General features: G+C 60.9%; 2 protein-coding genes across 2 annotated transcripts in view; one reads left to right on the forward strand and one right to left on the reverse strand.

Annotated features, from left to right (window-relative positions):
* NIBAN2 (niban apoptosis regulator 2) overlaps window positions 1-11,122 on the forward strand; it is a 29,516-nt gene extending 18,394 nt beyond the window's left edge. Inside the window, exons 5-14 of the mRNA XM_082295206.1 lie at window positions 358-525; window positions 4,392-4,507; window positions 4,600-4,704; window positions 5,759-5,921; window positions 6,269-6,456; window positions 6,626-6,781; window positions 7,485-7,601; window positions 8,035-8,142; window positions 8,254-8,365; window positions 8,704-11,122. Coding sequence (XP_082151332.1) covers window positions 358-525; window positions 4,392-4,507; window positions 4,600-4,704; window positions 5,759-5,921; window positions 6,269-6,456; window positions 6,626-6,781; window positions 7,485-7,601; window positions 8,035-8,142; window positions 8,254-8,365; window positions 8,704-9,845 — 2,375 coding nt within the window. The 3' untranslated portion in view covers window positions 9,846-11,122. The remainder of the gene's footprint in view (window positions 1-357; window positions 526-4,391; window positions 4,508-4,599; window positions 4,705-5,758; window positions 5,922-6,268; window positions 6,457-6,625; window positions 6,782-7,484; window positions 7,602-8,034; window positions 8,143-8,253; window positions 8,366-8,703) is intronic.
* Window positions 11,123-11,141: 19 nt separating this feature from the next.
* Window positions 11,142-16,183, reverse strand: SLC31A2 (solute carrier family 31 member 2). The gene is made up of 4 exons (XM_082295207.1): window positions 16,057-16,183; window positions 13,353-13,419; window positions 12,507-12,675; window positions 11,142-11,958 (listed from the first exon to the last, which is right to left on the reverse strand). Exons 1-4 carry the CDS (start codon window positions 16,060-16,062, stop codon window positions 11,790-11,792), a joined length of 411 nt encoding a protein of 136 aa, XP_082151333.1. The 5' UTR covers window positions 16,063-16,183; the 3' UTR covers window positions 11,142-11,789.
* Window position 16,184: the final 1 nt, after the last annotated feature.

Consider the following 16,184-nt stretch of genomic DNA (forward strand, 5'->3'; position numbering starts at 1 on the left):
CGGAAGGAAGGAATTCGGAAGGAAGGAATTCGGAAGGAAGGAAGGAAGGAAGGAAGGAAGGAAGGAAGGAAGGAAGGAAGACAGGAAGACAGGAAGACATGTCCATGGCTCCATGAGAACCACATGACTTTTAATTACTTTCAATTTTACTTTTCAGTTTTCATTCCAATTTCCTTTTGGGAAAAATGAGGCCCTTTTTGTTGTTTTTTTTTTTTTTTGGGGGGGGACAACTCCCAGCAAAAGCCCTTGGAAGGAGCTGAGGGCTCTGCATGTCCCTTCTGGACACCCCCAACCCTGCAGCTTCCCCATCCCTGCCCGGCTCCATCTCCCCCTCAAACCATCCACCCTTTTCCACAGGTGTGACCCCCAAATCTGGGCACTCCCCCATCCTGAAGTGCCCCACGGATTTCCCGCTGATCCTGTGGCACCCCTATGCCCGGCACTATTATTTCTGTGTGATGACGGGCAAGGAGCAGGAGAAGTGGCGGGCGGTGTTCCAGGACTGCGTGCGGCACTGCAACAACGGTGAGTGACATCTCAGGGTCACAGAGGGTGGTGGAGGCCCTGTGGTGACCAGGTTGGGGTTTTTGGGACAAAGGGATGGTTTGGAGTTCATGAGGAGGAGTTGGGTGGGAGCTGTTGAGCAAGTCTGGAGAAGGGAAGGATCTGGGGAGACACTTGCAGGGCCTAAAGGGGCTCCAGGAGAGCTGGAGATGGATTTTTGGACAAGGAATGGAGTGGCAGGATGAGGGGGAATGGCTTGGGATGTTGGGAATGGATGGGATGGATGGGAGATTGGGAAGGAATTGTTCCCTGGGAGGGTGGGCAGGCCCTGGCACAGGGTGCCCAGAGCAGCTGGGGCTGCCCCTGGATCCCTGGCAGTGCCCAAGGCCAGGCTGGACATTGGGGCTGGGAGCAGCCTGGGACAGTGGGAGGTGTCCCTGCCCATGGCAGGGGTGGCACTGGATGATTTTGAGGTTCCTTCCAACCTAAACCAGTCTGGGATTCCACAACTGAGCATCTCATCAGTGCCAGCATCACCTCCAGCTCCCTGGAGCATCCCTGTGCCCAGCTCCATCCTCTGCCCATGAGGATACTTGCCCAGGGCAGGAAGTATTTCCAGGAATCAGCCCAGAGCCTGGCTCCAGAGCTGCCCTGATGCCTATTTCCCACCCTGAGGTAGAAAATCCTTGTTAACTGAAGTCATCAAACCCCAACCTCGCCCGAGGGGGCTGTGGGCAGGGGGTGCAGGGCTGTGCAGCTGGGCTGGGCAGGACCTGCCTCCCACATCAGTGATCCTCTGGCAGGAAAACATGATTTTCCTGCTTGGCTGTGGCCTGGGCACTCCTGGGCTGAGCCCCAGATCCCAGCCATGCCTGGGATGGTGAGAAATTTCCTGAGGAAGGTGGTGCCAGAGCTGAAACCTACTCAAAGTCGGGTGTTCTAGTGGGCATTTTAGATGCTGCCCATTTTTTAAATGCTGCTTTCACTCCTGGGAGCCCTGGGTAGGCTCAGTTTCACCCCAGTTTTGCCAGGGCTGCTGTAATAGGGTGGGATCTGGAGCCTGGCTTTCACTGAAGGTTTCCATCCTCTCATTTTGGATTAAATCTCCCAAAAAATTTGCTTTTTTTTCCTTTTTTTTTTTTTTTTTTTTTTTTTTTTTTTTTTTTTTTTTTTTTTGTGCTGGGGGTGTTTGAGCTCGTTGGGCTGAATGTGCCCCCTCAGCCTGCCCAGGGCCTGGACTCCTTTGTGGAGGTCTGAGCGCTGGGACCCCTCATCCTCCTGGGATTCTCCTGAGGATCATTTCTGGATGGAGCTCAGCACCAAGGGACTCAAATGGGGGCAAAACCAGCTCTGGATAAAAGAGGAATCGATCTCCTGCTATCAACCCCCCGATTTTTAGCTCTAATTCCCCCTCCCACCTGCTGGGTGCTGCTGTGGGACCCAGGGGAGGTGGAAGCCCCTCCACCATCCCCTCTGCCAGCCATGGTTGTGCCAAAAAATCCTCTCCTCCCTCTTCTTCTCCTCAGCATGTGATGGAAAAGCCTTCCTGAGTGGGCAGTGGCCAAGGAGGGCTCGGTGCCGGGGCTTCTGCATTCCTCCAGCCCGGATTTCTCTGTGACATTGTTCTTCCTGCCCCTCTCTGCTCCTGGGAGCTCCAGGATCCTGTTTCATATTCCATGAAGGCTCTTTTGTTGTTGTAGAGCACTTTGAGGTTGTTGGTTTGGGTTTTTTTTTCCCCCTAAATTAGAGGCTCTGTTTCTGCCTCTGGTTGTGATTGGTGTGGGAATTTTCACCTCCCTTTCTCAGGCTGGGTTTGTGTAACAGCAGCCCTTCTGTGAGGACTGGGGATGTGCAGCTCTGTTCCTCACACACACGGGCTCCAGCCTGGTGTCCCTGGAGCCCTTGGCTGCTCCAAAACTGTCCCTTGCCCTGTCTGGTGTCACCTGGGGCTGGGCAGGGCCCACCCTGAGGGTTCTTGCCCCTTGTTGCAGGATGGTTTGGGTTAAAAGGGACCTTAAAGTTCATCCCATCCCACCCCTGCCATGGGCAGGGACACCTCCCACTGTCCCAGGCTGCTCCAAGCCCCAATGTCCAGCCTGGCCTTGGGCACTGCCAGGAATCCAGGGGCAGCCCCAGCTGCTCTGGGAATTCCATCCCAGCCCCTCCCAGGGAACAATTCCTTCCCAATCTCCCATCCAGCCCTGCCCTCTGGCACTGGGAAGCCATTCACTGTATCCTGCCACTCCAGGTCCTAAACCACACATTAATGAAGGAAACTCATTAAATTTGCCCTGTGGAGTGTCACGGGGGCTTCTTGCACCAGCCCTGCCTGGACAGGGCACAGGGCTGGGGACAGACTCAGGGATGGCCTCAGGCTCAGCCGGGACTGAGTGACACTGGGAGAGCTCTTTCAGGGAAAAATCCTGCCCCAGGCCCTGCAGGGACAGAAGGTGACAATCCCGGGAGCCGTGGATGGAGCAGCACCGACCCCTGGAAGCTCAGCCCAGCTCTGGCTCCCACCAAAGACTGAGAAAGGAACAGATTTGACTTTCTCAGTGGATTTTTTCCTCCTGATTATTAAGCTGCCCCTTAAGAAAAGCTGCTTAGGCTTGGAGTTAATTGTAATCACCTTAGGAAAGTCTGTGTGCGCTGGGAGAGATCTGCTCACTGCCCGGGGCTGTGTCCCCAGCACTGCCAGGTGTCAGCACTGCAGGGATCATCCCCTGGAGCCTCCCAGCAGGGTCACCCTGGCTCAGATCCCATCCTGGTCCCCTCCTCCGGGCATGGGGAGGGAAATCGGGCTGGAGGGTTCTCTCCCAGGGGTGTTTCCCTGTCTGGCAGGGACCCCCTCAGCCTGGACAGGCTGGGACAAGGCAGGGACATGCATGGGACACGTGGGACAGCTCCCGGGCTGTCCTGCCTGCCGGCTGTCCCCATCTCCTCCTCCTCGCTGTGGGGTGAGGCGCTGCCCCTCCTCCCGATGGGTGCTGTGGCAGGGTGGGGGTGACATCTGAGCCCCCCTCGTGCTGCAGTGACTCACCCCAGGGACAGCCCGGCCCTGACTCACTCCTGGTGCCTCTTGGCCACTTTCCTCTTCCTTCCAAGCCTTGCTGCTCCCTACAGGGCCCCCACTTCCTCCAGTCCCCCCCAGCTGGCCCGTCCCGCAGTGCTGGGGGGGTCACTGGGTGCCATGTGGGGTAGGGAGTCACTGAGCCCCCCATCCCGGTGAACCCCTGCTCCTGCTGTGCCTTTGGGGGTCACTGAGCCCCCCCAGGCCCCTGTGCACCATCTTGGGGTCACTGAGCCCCTGCTCCTGTTGTGCCTTCGGGGGTCACTGAGCCCGCCAGGTCCCTGTGCACCATTTGGGGGTCACTGAGCCCCCCAAGTCCCTGTGCACCATTTGGGGGTCACTGAGCCCCCCAAGTCTCTGTGCACCATTTGGGGGTCACTGAGCCCCCCAGGTCCCTGTGCACCATTTGGGGGTCACTGAGCCCCTGCTCCTGTTGTGCCTTTGGGGGTCACTGAGCCCCCCAAGTCCCTGTGCACCATTTGGGGGTCACTGAGCCCCTGCTCCTGCTGTGCCTTCGGGGGTCACTGTGGCCCTGTGTGCCCATGAACCATTTGGGGGTCACCGAGCCCCCATCCTGCCAGGGGGCTCCTGGGTGCCTCCCTGCCCTTTGTCTGGCTCTGGAGGGGATCACTGGACATAGCAGGAGCCCCCCAAGCACTGCTGCCCCCCACCCAACATCCCCCAATCCTGCTGACAGCCCTGGGGGCTTGCACGGGTCCGAGGGTGTGGGGGACCACACAAAGGTGGGCCGGGGGTGCTGGGCTGCCCCTCATCCCCACTTCCAGGCTGCTCACTCGTCCCCGTATCCCCTCTGCAGGGATCTCCGAGGACTCCAAAGTGGAGGCTCCGGCCTTCACGGACGCCATCCGCATGTACCGGCAGTCCAAGGAGCAGTACGGCACCTGGGACATGCTCTGCGGGAACGAGACCCAGGTGAGCACCCGCACCCCCAGCCCGGGCTGGGATGGGGTGACGTGGGGAGGGCTGAGCAGGCTCCCCCAAAACTCTCCTGCCTCCCTGCACAGGTCCTGAGCAACCTGGTGATGGAGGAGCTGCTCCCCGAGCTCAGGAGCACCATCGGCCCCCGGCTGAAGGGCAAAGCCCCGGAGCGCCAGCGGACCTGGATCCAGGTGTGGGGCTGGGGCTGTCCGGGGGGGAGGAGGGGTCCCCACCGCCTGCCACCCTCCCCCCCTGCCCGCAGACCCTGCTTGGGGGGGCCTCCCTTCCCCCGCTGGGCTCCTCCTGCTGCCCCCTTCTCGCGGCCCCTTCCAAAGAATCCGTCCTTTCTCCGCAGTGGTTTTTAAAGCTCCCTCTGTGCCCCTGCCCAGCCCTGCCCGGCCCCGCCCGCGCTGCCGCGTCCCTGGGGCCAGGGAAGCAAACAGGAGGAAGCCCAGCCCGGGAGCGAAGCCCGTCCCGGCTAAATTTAGCGAGCCATTTTTAGAGCAGCGCGGGCTAAATCCAGCCCAAACCCTTGCGAAAGACTGAGGGCTCTTCAGAACTGCCTGCTAAAACCTTAAACCCCCATAGATAATTACCGCCAGGCTCCTAATGGGCCACTTGAGCAGCCTGAAAACATACAAACGCTACTTTTCCAGTAGCTGCGGTCGCTGGGAAGTCCGGGGGAGGGAGGAGGGGGGAGGCTCTGCATCCTGCCAGTCCCAACAGCACCAAAATCGCAGCGTTTGGCAGCAAAGTGGGCGTGAAGCCTCAGCGGGCGGCTCCATCCTGCTCAGGAGGTTGGCTCTGAGATCCCGGCGAGGGTGAACAGGGCAGGGAACAGATTTCAGGGGGGTCTGGGGCTCTCCTGCTTGGACCACCACTATCCCTGGACCACCAGTATCCCCAGACCTGCAGCTTCTCCAAACCTGCAGCATCCCCAGATTTGCAGCATTTCTGGATCTGCAGCATCCCTGGACCACCAGCACCCCCAGCCCTGCCTGGGGCAGGTTGCCTGGTGGGGGACAGCGCTCACCTCTCTGCCTCTCCAGCACCACTTTGAAGCAGCTTCTGCACTGCAGGAGCTCCATCTCACCCAGCTGGGGAGGGGAAACCTCTGCCAGGCTGTGGGAAAGGGTCCTGTCAGGGCATGGGGGATGGCTCAGCAGGTCCTGGTGCTGCAGCCGGTGGTTGGGGGTGCAGCTGGAGGCGTGGGGGGTCTCTGACCTGCCCACCTTGTGCCCCCAGGTGTCAGATGCTGTCTATAGGATGGTCTACGAGCTGGCCAAGTCACAGTACGACGCTGCAGTGGCCAGGTGCGAGCAGGAGCGGCCGCAGCTGGAGAGCACCATCCGCACGGACATGGACCAGATCATCACCTCCAAGGAGCACCTGGCCAGCAAGATCCGAGGTACAGCTCTGCAGGGGTGCACCGGGATGTGGGGCTGTGCCCATGGCTCTTGGGGTGGCTGTTCCCGGGGTGCAGCACAGCTCCTGGCACCCTTGGCGGGGTGCATGTCCTCCCAGGAGGTCGGGGATAAGGTGGGCAGTCACGCCCCAAGCGTGGCAGGAATGGGTTCAGTACAGACCCAGGGGCACTGTGCAAGAATTCCTGGTGCTGTCATGAAAGGGGGAGCCTCCTGCGGGAGGGGCTTGGGAACAGGGGCAGCTCCTTCTGCCTGGGGTGGGTTTAGGGCGTGATGGGAAGGGCTGGAAGGACAGAGGAGCCTCACCGTGCTTATCCCTGCTCTCTCCCAGCCTTCGTCCTGCCCAAGGCAGAGGTCTGTGTCCGTAACCACGTCCAGCCCTACATCTCCTCCATCCTGGAGGCCCTGATGACCCCCACGAGCCAGGGCTTTGCCGAGGTGCGGGAGGTGTTCTTCAAGGAGGTGACCGACATGAACATGAACGTCGTCAACGAGGGCGGCCTGGAGAAGCTGGTGGAGGTGAGACCTGGGGGAGCTCCTTGCTGGCTCGGGGGTGACAGGGCCAGTCCTGCTGCCACCCGCAGTGTGGGCAGCACTGGGGCACCCCAGGCTGAGAAGATGTCACCCACGTGGGTTGGAATGTCCGGGCCTGAGTACAGAGAGAGGCTGAGCTTGGCTTTGTCCCCAGTACATGGAGAAGCTCTCCCACCTGGCCTTCCACCCCGTGAAGATGCAGTCGTGCTATGAGAAGATGGACCAGCTGAAACTGGAGGGTCTCCAGCAGCGATTCGATGTCTCCAGCACGTCTGTCTTCAAGCAGAGGGCCCAGATCCACATGAGACAGGTGGGATGGGGACCAGGGTCCTCCCCTGCCGCCCTGGGCTGGGAACAGCAGGCTGGGGAGCCCAGGCTGCTCCAACCCAGGAGGGGAGGTCTGTGCTGTCTCCAGGGGGGGGTGATGGAGCCCCTTTGGTCTGGAGGGCTCCATCCTGGTGAGCTTGGGCATCACAGCAGCGCTGCCCCTCTGCCACCGAGCCCAGTGGCACCAGCAGGACCAGTAGCCCAGTTCTGGGGTCTGATCCAGCAAGATTGGTGTGGGATACAGGGGGATGAGGGGGTGCAAACCAGCTGTGAGCACCCTCCTCTCCCAACAGCCTTGATCCTCGGGGTGAGGGCTGTGGATGCCACGCTGGGACGTCAGGGATTTTTCCAGAGTGAAGGCTCTTTGCCTGTTGGATATTGGGAAGGAATTGTTCCCTGGGAGGGTGGGCAGGCCCTGGCACAGGGTGCCCAGAGCAGCTGGGGCTGCCCCTGGATCCCTGGCAGTGCCCAAGGCCAGGCTGGACATTGGGGCTTGGAGCAGCCTGAGACAGTGGAAGGTGTCCCTGCCCATGGCAGGGGTGGGATGGGATGAGTTTTAAGGTCTCTTCCACCCCAAACCAGCGTGGGGGTCTGTGCTAAGGCTCATCTGAGTGTGGCAGTGCCCCAAGAGCCCCCTGCCCACCCTTGGGGTGCCCCCCATGCTGACCATGTGCCTCTGGCTGCAGCAAATGGATGATGCCGTGTACACCTTCGAGACGCTGCTGCACCAGGAGCTGGGCAAGCTGCAGGGCAAGGACGACCTGTGCAAGTCCATCCAGCGCATCCTCGAGAGGGTGCTCAAGGTGAGGCAGGGGGTCAGGACCTTTGGTGGCCTTTGGTCGCCTCGTCCCTTGGCCAGGGAAGAGGCCAGGAGTGATGTTACCTATTTCAACAAAAGTCTTCTGGGGGAATTCTTCTTTATATTGAGGTTTTCATGGATTTTGCTGGGGGCAGGCAAGTGGGAAATCACCTGGAGGAGCCAGGTCCCCTCTGACCACATCTGTAAAAGCCCCCCAGGGTTCAGACTGGCCCCCAAGCCCTCCTGCAGCCAGCAGTGGCTCCTACCCGGGCTCAGAAACACTGGGAAACAGCTGGGGAGAGGGATGTGAGGCCAGGGGGGGTCTGCTCCCGCCTGTGCAGATGGGTTGGGGGGCAAATCTCAGGGGTTTGTGCCCATGGGCCGGGGGCTGCCAGCCCACAGCGCTGGGTAACCCGGGCCACCCTCTCATCCTGCAGAAATTCGACTACGACAGCAGCACGGTGAGGAAGAAGTTCTTCAGGGAGGCCCTGCTGCAGATCACCATCCCCTTCCTGCTGAAAAAGCTGGCACCCACCTGCAAGGGGGTAAGAGGGGAAAGTTTGGGCTGTGGGACAGCACCACCCACCCCCATGGAGGGGATGGAGCATCCATCACACCCATCCCGCTGGGCTGAGCCGCCTCTCCCTCTCTGGCAGGAATTAGCCAAGTTCCAGGAGCTGATCTTCGAGGACTTTGCCAGCTTCATCCTGGTGGAGAACACCTATGAGGAGGTGGTGCTGCAGTCGGTGATGAAAGACATCATGCAAGGTAGGGTCCTGTGGCACCTGTGTGAGGAGGGGGTGATCCCATTCAGGGTGCTGGGGGCTGTGGGAGGAGAGGGTGATCCCATGGAGGGTGCTGGGGGCTGTGGGAGGAGAGGGTGATCCCATGGAGGGTGCTGGGGTATATCTGAGGAGGGTGACCCTGTGCAGGGTGCTGGGGGCTGCCCCAGAAGCAGCTTCCCCACTGGCAGGGCTGGGCAGTGGGTGGGATGCCGACCCCTCCACCCAGCTCCACCTCTCCCCCCACCCACGGGCAGCACTGGGCGAGGTGCCCCGGCCTGGCAGCGCCCGCAGCCCCTGTGACCTGTCCCTCCCTGTCCCCAGCTGTGAAGGAGGCGGCCGTGCAGCGCAAGCACAACCTGTACAGGGACAGCATGGTGATGCACAACAGCGATCCCAACCTGCACCTGCTGGGCGAGGGCCTGGCCATCGACTGGAGCGAGGAGTACAGCGGGCAGCCCGAGGCCGAGCCGGCCGCTGACCGGCGCCGCAGGGCCAAGCAGGTGGTGTCGGTCATCCAGGACGACGAGGGGGCCCTGCCCTACGGGGTGGTGGCCGAGGCGCTGCTGCAGCCCGGCTCCCCCGAGCCACGGGAGCCAGAGGAGGCACATCCCAGGGTGCCGCCGAGCCCCCCGGGTGCGGTGAAGGAGATCCGGGAGGCGCTGGCTCAGGAGAGCCCCGGGGATGGCGCCGAGGAGCGGCTGCCGAACGGCACCGACGCCGCCGGCGGTGCCAGCGAGGAGGGGGTGCTGCTGGCAGGGGCTGCCCAAGGGGCTGTCACACACCAAGGTCCAGCCCGGGACGGGGTGCAGTGTGCCACAGCAGCACCGCCAGCACCTGGAGCGGAGATCCCAGCAGGGACTGGGACACAACATGCCACGCCAGCGTCACCTGTCCCCGGAGCCGAGGTCCCATCGGGAGCTGGGACACGCCGGGCTGCACCGGCACCGCCTGTGCCCGGAGCTGAGGTGTCGGCAGGGGGGCAGCGTGCCACAGCAGCGTCACCTGGCCCTGGAGCTGAGGTCCTGTCAGGGGCTGGGGAACAGCGTTCTGCACCAGCATCCCCCGTGCCCGGAGCCGATGTCCCATCCGAGGCTGAGGTGCCACAAGCCACACCAAGATCATCTGTGCCGGCATCCCCCGTGCCTGGAGCCGATGTCCCATCTGAGGCTGAGGTGCCACAAGCCACACCAGGATTGTCCGTGCCAGCATCCCCCGTGCCCGGAGCTGACCCCCCATCAGTGTCCAGTGTGCCACACGCCACACCAGCACCACCCAGCCCCCGAGCCGATGTCCCAGCAGAGGCCACGGTGCCCCACGCCACGCCAGCACCACCCGGAGCCCAGAGCCCGTCAGCAGCGTGTGCCCAGCGCAGTGACCACGAGCCAGGCGAGCCCGGGGAGCGCAGCCCCCCACAGCCCAGGGGCACCACGGAGAGCGGTGAGGGGGTGCAGACTGAGTTCTAGCCCCAGCCCCTGCCATGGACTGGCCCCGGTGACACCGGGGCTGGGGAGGGGGACAGGACCCCCGGGGATGGAGAGCAGCACCGCGGGAGAGGGAGGGGATGGGGACACCGAGACCTTACTGCCTAACGGGGGTCCCGCTGCCGTGGGGGGCTGGCCACAGCCACAGCCCCGACTGGGTCAGACTGGGGGTGGCCCCAGCCTGGCTTGGGGCATCCCCTGCGCTCTGCTCTGTCCTTCTTCTGCCTTATTTTCTTTCCTACTGAGGAGATGCTTTACTGAGGAGCTTTATCTGCCCCCCACACAGTGCCCGGGGCTGCCAGGGGGCTGGCACTAGCCCTGCTGAGGGTGGGTGTGTGGGGACACTCCTGGCTGTCCCCTGGTTGTCCCCTGCCCCAATCTGGGGCGTTTCCTGGCAGCCTGCCCACCGCAATCCCCCCCCGGCCGGCTCCAGCAGTGCCGGTGGGAGCGGGGGCTGCAGGGGATGATGGACAATGGGAGGGCAAACGGGGCACGGCTGGGCTCCTGGTGGCCAAGATGGGCTCACAGCTTCCAGGCTGGGCTTACATCATCCAGGCTGGGCTCACAGCACCCAGGCTGGACTCCTGGTGCCCAGGCTAGGCTCATGGCACTCAGGCTGGGCTCACGGCACCCAGAGCCCACCCCCAGCCATCCTCACCCCGAGGTCTCCTGGCAGCTGTTTTAAGTTCAGAGTTCAATCCCTGGGGCCAGGTGGCACTGGGGCCGTATCCCAGCTGTGCCTGGCAGGACTGAGCTAATTCCAGGCTCAGATCCCTGGGGACTGGAGACATCCCAGCCCTTGCCCTCCAGAGCTCCCCAGCTCCTTCCACGGATGGTTTCTCCAGCGTTGCAGATTTTGGCTCCTGCTGTGATGGCCGAGCAAGGAGCAGGGGTTTGCTGACCCCCCGCCAGCCCTGCCCATGTGGGGAGGGGGACAGGGCAGCTGCAGCCCCCACACAGCGATGCCAAAAGCCCTGGAGGTGCTGGGGGTCTCAGGACTCCCGGGTGTGACACCTGGAGCAGGGCCCAGCACCCCGACACCCACCTGTGCTTAGGTGCCACCTTGCTGCCTCAGAAGGGGGGGTGCCCAGCCTAACCCACTCAGGGGGGCCCCCAAAGTGCCTCGGGAGGCCCCCCTCAAAGTGCCTTTCTCTGTGACCTTCCAACCTGTCTCTTCCAGGATATTTTATTAAGAAAGTTATACAAATGTTTAAAGATATGCTTATAATAATTAATAAAATGGAAAAGCTTTATTTAAAGCCAGAGGAGACTCTCCTTATTCCCTGGGTAGGGCTGGGGATCCCCAGTCCCACTCTGACAACCCAGGGGTGCCACAGCCTGAGCCCACCCAGGGGTGACATGAACCAGGAGCAGAGCTGAGATGATTTTTATTAAAAGGGGTGTCCTGAGGAAGCAGCAAGAGGCACCTGGAGCAACATTTCCCCCCTGGCACAGCCACACTGAAGCGCTGGCAGGAGCGGGGTGGGGGTGGCAGGACCCCCCCAGTGTCCCCAAAGGCACTGTGTGAAGAGGGGCTCGGTGCAGGGCAGCTCTGGCCAGGAGGGCAGCTTGTCCCAGCTTGTCCCCTCCCCCAGCAAGTCACCGGATCGTTCCCGTTCCAGCCAGGACGAACCTCCTCAAAAAGCAGGGAGAGGAGGAAATGCCAGCACCCCCCATCATCACCCGGACAAAGGTCCCTGAGAGCCAGGGCACAGCCACCAGCCGAGGCCGGTGGCAGCGTGGCGAGTGCCGGCCATGGGGCTCCCCGTCCCCAGAGCGGGGCCAGCCCCAAGGGCCCCCAGTGAGTCCTTGGAGTTCTGCGTCCCACAGAGCACGGGGACAAGGACAGAGCCAGCAGAAGTGACAGCAGCTATTCCAGACAGAGCAGCGGGAGGTGGGACACGTGTGCCACCGCCCCGGGGGGCTCTAGCCCCGGCCGAGCAGGGGGTACACCATGAAATAGCCCAGCGTGGAGCCCACGATGGCCCCCAGGAAGATCCAGGCGTTGTAGGACATGACGGCCAACATCACCATGTAGCCCAGCACCACCTGCACCACGTGGAACAGCGTCTGGCCCACATGGAACCAAAACCACCTGGGCAAGGAGATGGGAAATGCCATCAACGAGAAGCTGAGGTAGCCAGAATCGCTTCCCACCGGGATCCTGGAGCGGCCAGAGTGGGGTTTGGGGAGTGGGGAGAGGGGTGGGGGCTGCAAACAGCAGCTCAGGGGGAAATCCTGCTCCGAAATCAGTGAGGCTGGCAGAAAGAGCAGCCTCAGGAATGGTCTGGGATTAAATGCAAGAGGAAAAATCCAGGGCTTGGCTCCAAAGGAAGGACCTGCCAGGGCCAGGCTTGTGGGAACTGAGTTGCTGCTCGTGCCCATCCCCAAACCAGGAGGACCCTTTTGCACCCACAGTGGGTCCTGGAGGGGAACATGAGCCTCCAGACACCACCCTGGACATCTCCCACAGGACCTGGAGGGGCTGGGCTGCCCCTGGAGCCGCCTCCCCAGGCTGTACACACCCCCGTTCCCTGGGAGCCTGCAACTCCTCCTCACAGCCCCTCTCCCCCGTGCGCTGGCCATGGGGCACAGAGCCATCCCTGAGCCCCCCAGGTGGGTGCCAGGGGGTCCCTGTGGTACCTGCCCTGCGCAGGGCCGCTGTCCCCCTCCTGTGGCTCGGTCAGGGCCTCCTGGCTGAGGCTGCGGGGCAGGGCCAGCAGCGCCCGCCGCAGCAGCACGGCCTTGCCCATCTTCACGGCCTCGTAGAGCACGGACAGCAGCAGGATCACCAGCACAGAGAGCACCATCCCTGCAGCAGAGACATCCCCACGCTGCTGTGGGGCTGACAGGGGCACGGCAGGGCCCGGCACGGGGTGTTTGGGGATATCCATGGGGTGAAGTGGAGGGCTCCTGGCACTGGGGTGGGGCAGCAGCGTTGTTAAATGGCAGGAAATGGGGTATTTACCTTTTTAATTCACAGAATTAGGTTGGAAAAGCCCTTTGAGATCATCAAGTCCAACCTGTGACCTAACCTAAGACCACCTTGTCACCCAGACCATGGCACCAAGTGCCACATCCAGTCTGTCCTTAAACACCTCCAGGGACAGAGACTCCACCGCCTCCCTGGGCGGCCCCAGCCACCCTTTCTGTGAAGGACTCCTTCCTAATGTCCAGCCTAAACTTCTCCTGGCTCAGCTTAAGGCTGTGTCCTCTTGGGACATGGATGGAGGGATGGGTGGAGGGAGGGATGGATGGACGGAGAGAGATGAAGGGATGAAGGGATGGAGGGATGGAGGGATGGAGGGATGGAGGGATGGAGGGATGGAGGGATGGACAGAGAGAGATATGGAGGGATGGACAGAGAGAGATGGATGATGGATGAAGGGATGGATGGATGGATGGATTCATGGATGGGTTCATGGATGGATGGATGGATGGATCCATGGATGGATGGATAAATGGATGTCCCAGGGGCTGGCAGCCTACCTGTGGGGTTGTGGACATTCCAGAAGTCAAACAGCAGCACCACCGTGTCCGAGAAGTAGAAGGTCATCTGGAAAAGAGGCCAGGAAAGGGCAGTGCTGGAGCCCCTGGGGGTGCTGGGTGCCCACACTCAGCAGGTTCTCACACCCCACCCCAGGATGCTCATCTGGGGTTTTACTGAATGGTGCAAGTTTTTCCCCAGTTCTGAAATGGGAAGAGGAACTTGCACGGACAATCACAGTCACGCTGACTGGGTTAAACTCCTCCCGTGATCTCCAGCAGGACAATCTTCACCCCCAGCAGCAGCTCCTGTGCGTGTCTGGGCTGGGAGAAAAGCCAGTTTGCCCATGTGGCAAAGAGAGCTGAATCCAGGACTTCATCCAGCTGGACTGGAGGAGGGAAGGTCCCTGGGAACACCACCCACAGCCTGAGGTGAAGCTGGTGGGCAGAGCCTCTGCTCCCAAACCTCCTGCACCGCCAGCACACCCAAAAACTCCACCACCAAAGCACCACCAGAGCCACCAGTGCGACCACCCAACGATGGGTGCCACCCCAGGGGTGCTCCCTGGCAGAGGAGCATCAATCCCGACACTGTCCAACCTGCCAGGAGCTACAAAGGCACCGACCCTGCTCCTTCACCCCGCTGGAACAGGAGGAGCAGGAATTGCTCTTGTGTAAGACCAGCTCCAAGCTCGTACCCAGCTGCCAGGTCTTGCTCAAAAACTGGAATTTCGTTGGGTTTTTCATCCTCCATTCATTGAATCTCTCTCAGAGGTGTTTGTGGAGCTCGTGGCCGCCCCTCTCCCGCACGGATCCACGTCTGGATCCTCTTTCCTGCCTTTTCCAACACCGGCAGAGGTGACTGACAGGACCAGGAGCTGCCTCAGCCAGAAATACCATCCAATAAATCCCCTGGGGGTGTTCACCACAGCCCGGCTCTGATTACACCCCTGGGCCCTCCTTACCCAAAGCACATTAGCACATGTAATTGGCTCACCCTTTTAAGCCTCCTTTGGCCACTAATTAATGATAATTAGCCTTTAAACAAAGCTATTTCTCCTTTACAGGTTTCACCCACAGGTCTGTAGGTGGTGGAAGGAGCAGGTGACTGTTTTAGGGATGGGGGTTCCAGGGTGATTTAAGGGGTTTCTGAGGGGATTCATGGGGTTCCAGAGAAATTTAAGGGGTTCCAGGGGGGATCACGGGGTTCCAGGGAGATTTAAGGAGTTTCTGAGGGGATCACGGGGTCCCAGAGAAATTTAAGGGGTTTCTGAGGGCATTCATGGGGTCCCAGAGAAATTTAAGAGGTTCCAAGGGGATTCAAGGGGTTCCAGGGGGATTTAAGTGATGGGCAGAATCAGAGCCATTAAGGTTGGAAAAGCCCTGTAAGATCATGAAATCCAAACATTAACCCAGCACTGCCAAGGCCTCCACTAAAACCTGTCCCCAGGTGCCACCTCTCTTAACATTTTTTGAACAATTCCAGGGATGGTGATTCCACCACTTTCCTGACCAGCCTGTTCCAGAGATCCAGAAGATCCCTTTGCTGCCCCAGCCTGGGGTGAAGCCACATTTTTGGGTGCCCAATGTGGGTGTGACACCAAAACGATGCTCCTTGGACCTTGCTCCTCTCCTACAGAGAGATTTCTCCAGTGGGCAAAGGCCAAGAGGGCAAAATCCTAAAAATCCCTGCATTCTTTCCAATCCCAGGCCCAGGGATGTTGTTCAGAGGGATGGGATCCTGTCCTCCCCCACCTGCCCACGCGGCAGGGATTGAGGTGAGGCTGCGCCCAGCTCCTCCTCCGCAGGAATTCCCCCAGGGAAAAACAGCTGCTGGGAAACCTCCTGTGCTCAACCTGCATTTAGGGGCCGGATCCGCTGCAGTTTTGGGGTTATTCTTAGCAGAACTGCACAGAGCAGTGTCAGGTTCCAGTGGGATTCACGGGGTTCCAGCGATGATTCATGGGGTTCCAGAGGGGGTTTAAGGGGTTCCAGAGGGGATTCACAAGGTTCCAGGGATATTGAAGGAGTTCCAGGGGGGTTTAAGGGATTCCAGGGGGATTTAAAGGGTTCCAGGGGGAAATTCACGGGGTCCAAAAGGGGATTCACAGGGTTCCAGAGGGGGTTTAAGGGGTTCCAGGGGGGTTTAAGGGGTTCCAGGGGGGATTCACAGGGTTCCAGGGATATTGAAGGAGTTCCAGGGGGAGGGTTAAGGGGTTCCAGGCAGATTTAAGGGATTCCAGGGGGGTTTAAGGGGTTCCACGGGGGGATTCACGGGGTTCCAGGGAGATTTAAGGGATTCCAGGGGGATTTAAAGGGTTCCAGGGGGAAATTCACAGGGTCCCAAAGGGGATTCACGGGGTTCCAGAGGGAGTTTAAGGGATTCCAGGGGGATTTAAAGGGTTCCAGGGGGAAATTCACAGGGTCCAAAAGGGATTCCAGGGGGATTCACGGGGTTCCAGAGGGAGTTTAAGGGGTTCCAGGGGGGATTCACAGGGTTCCAGGGGTATTGAAGGAGTTCCAGGGGGGGGTTAAGGGGTTCCAGGCAGATTTAAGGGATTCCAGGGGGGTTTAAGGGGTTCCAGGGGGAAATTCACGGGGTTCAAAAAGGGATTCAGGGGGTTCCAGGGAGGGACTGAATGGGTTCCAGCGGGATCTCCGGCGTTCCGGGAAGGACTCCCGGTGCCGTGCCCGCCCCGGGGCTCACCTGCATGGTGGCGGCGGCAGCGGGCGCGGGGCCCGGCCCGTCCCCTCCGGCGCTGCTGTCGCGGTGTTATCCCGGTGCTGTCGCGGTGTTATCCCGGTGCTGTCGCGGTGTTATCCCGGTGCTGTCGC

This window comes from Coloeus monedula (genome assembly GCF_965178545.1).
Source record: "Coloeus monedula genome assembly, chromosome: 21".
NCBI lineage: Eukaryota > Metazoa > Chordata > Aves > Passeriformes > Corvidae > Coloeus > Coloeus monedula.

Coding starts and splice junctions, on each gene's coding strand:
- SLC31A2 (XM_082295207.1), bottom strand. Junction 12,676..13,352: donor GAATGTCCACAACCCCACAG/GTAGGCTGCCAG, acceptor TCTCTGCTGCAG/GGATGGTGCTCTCTGTGCTG. Junction 11,959..12,506: donor AGCGGCCCTGCGCAGGGCAG/GTACCACAGGGA, acceptor CTCCTTGCCCAG/GTGGTTTTGGTTCCATGTGG.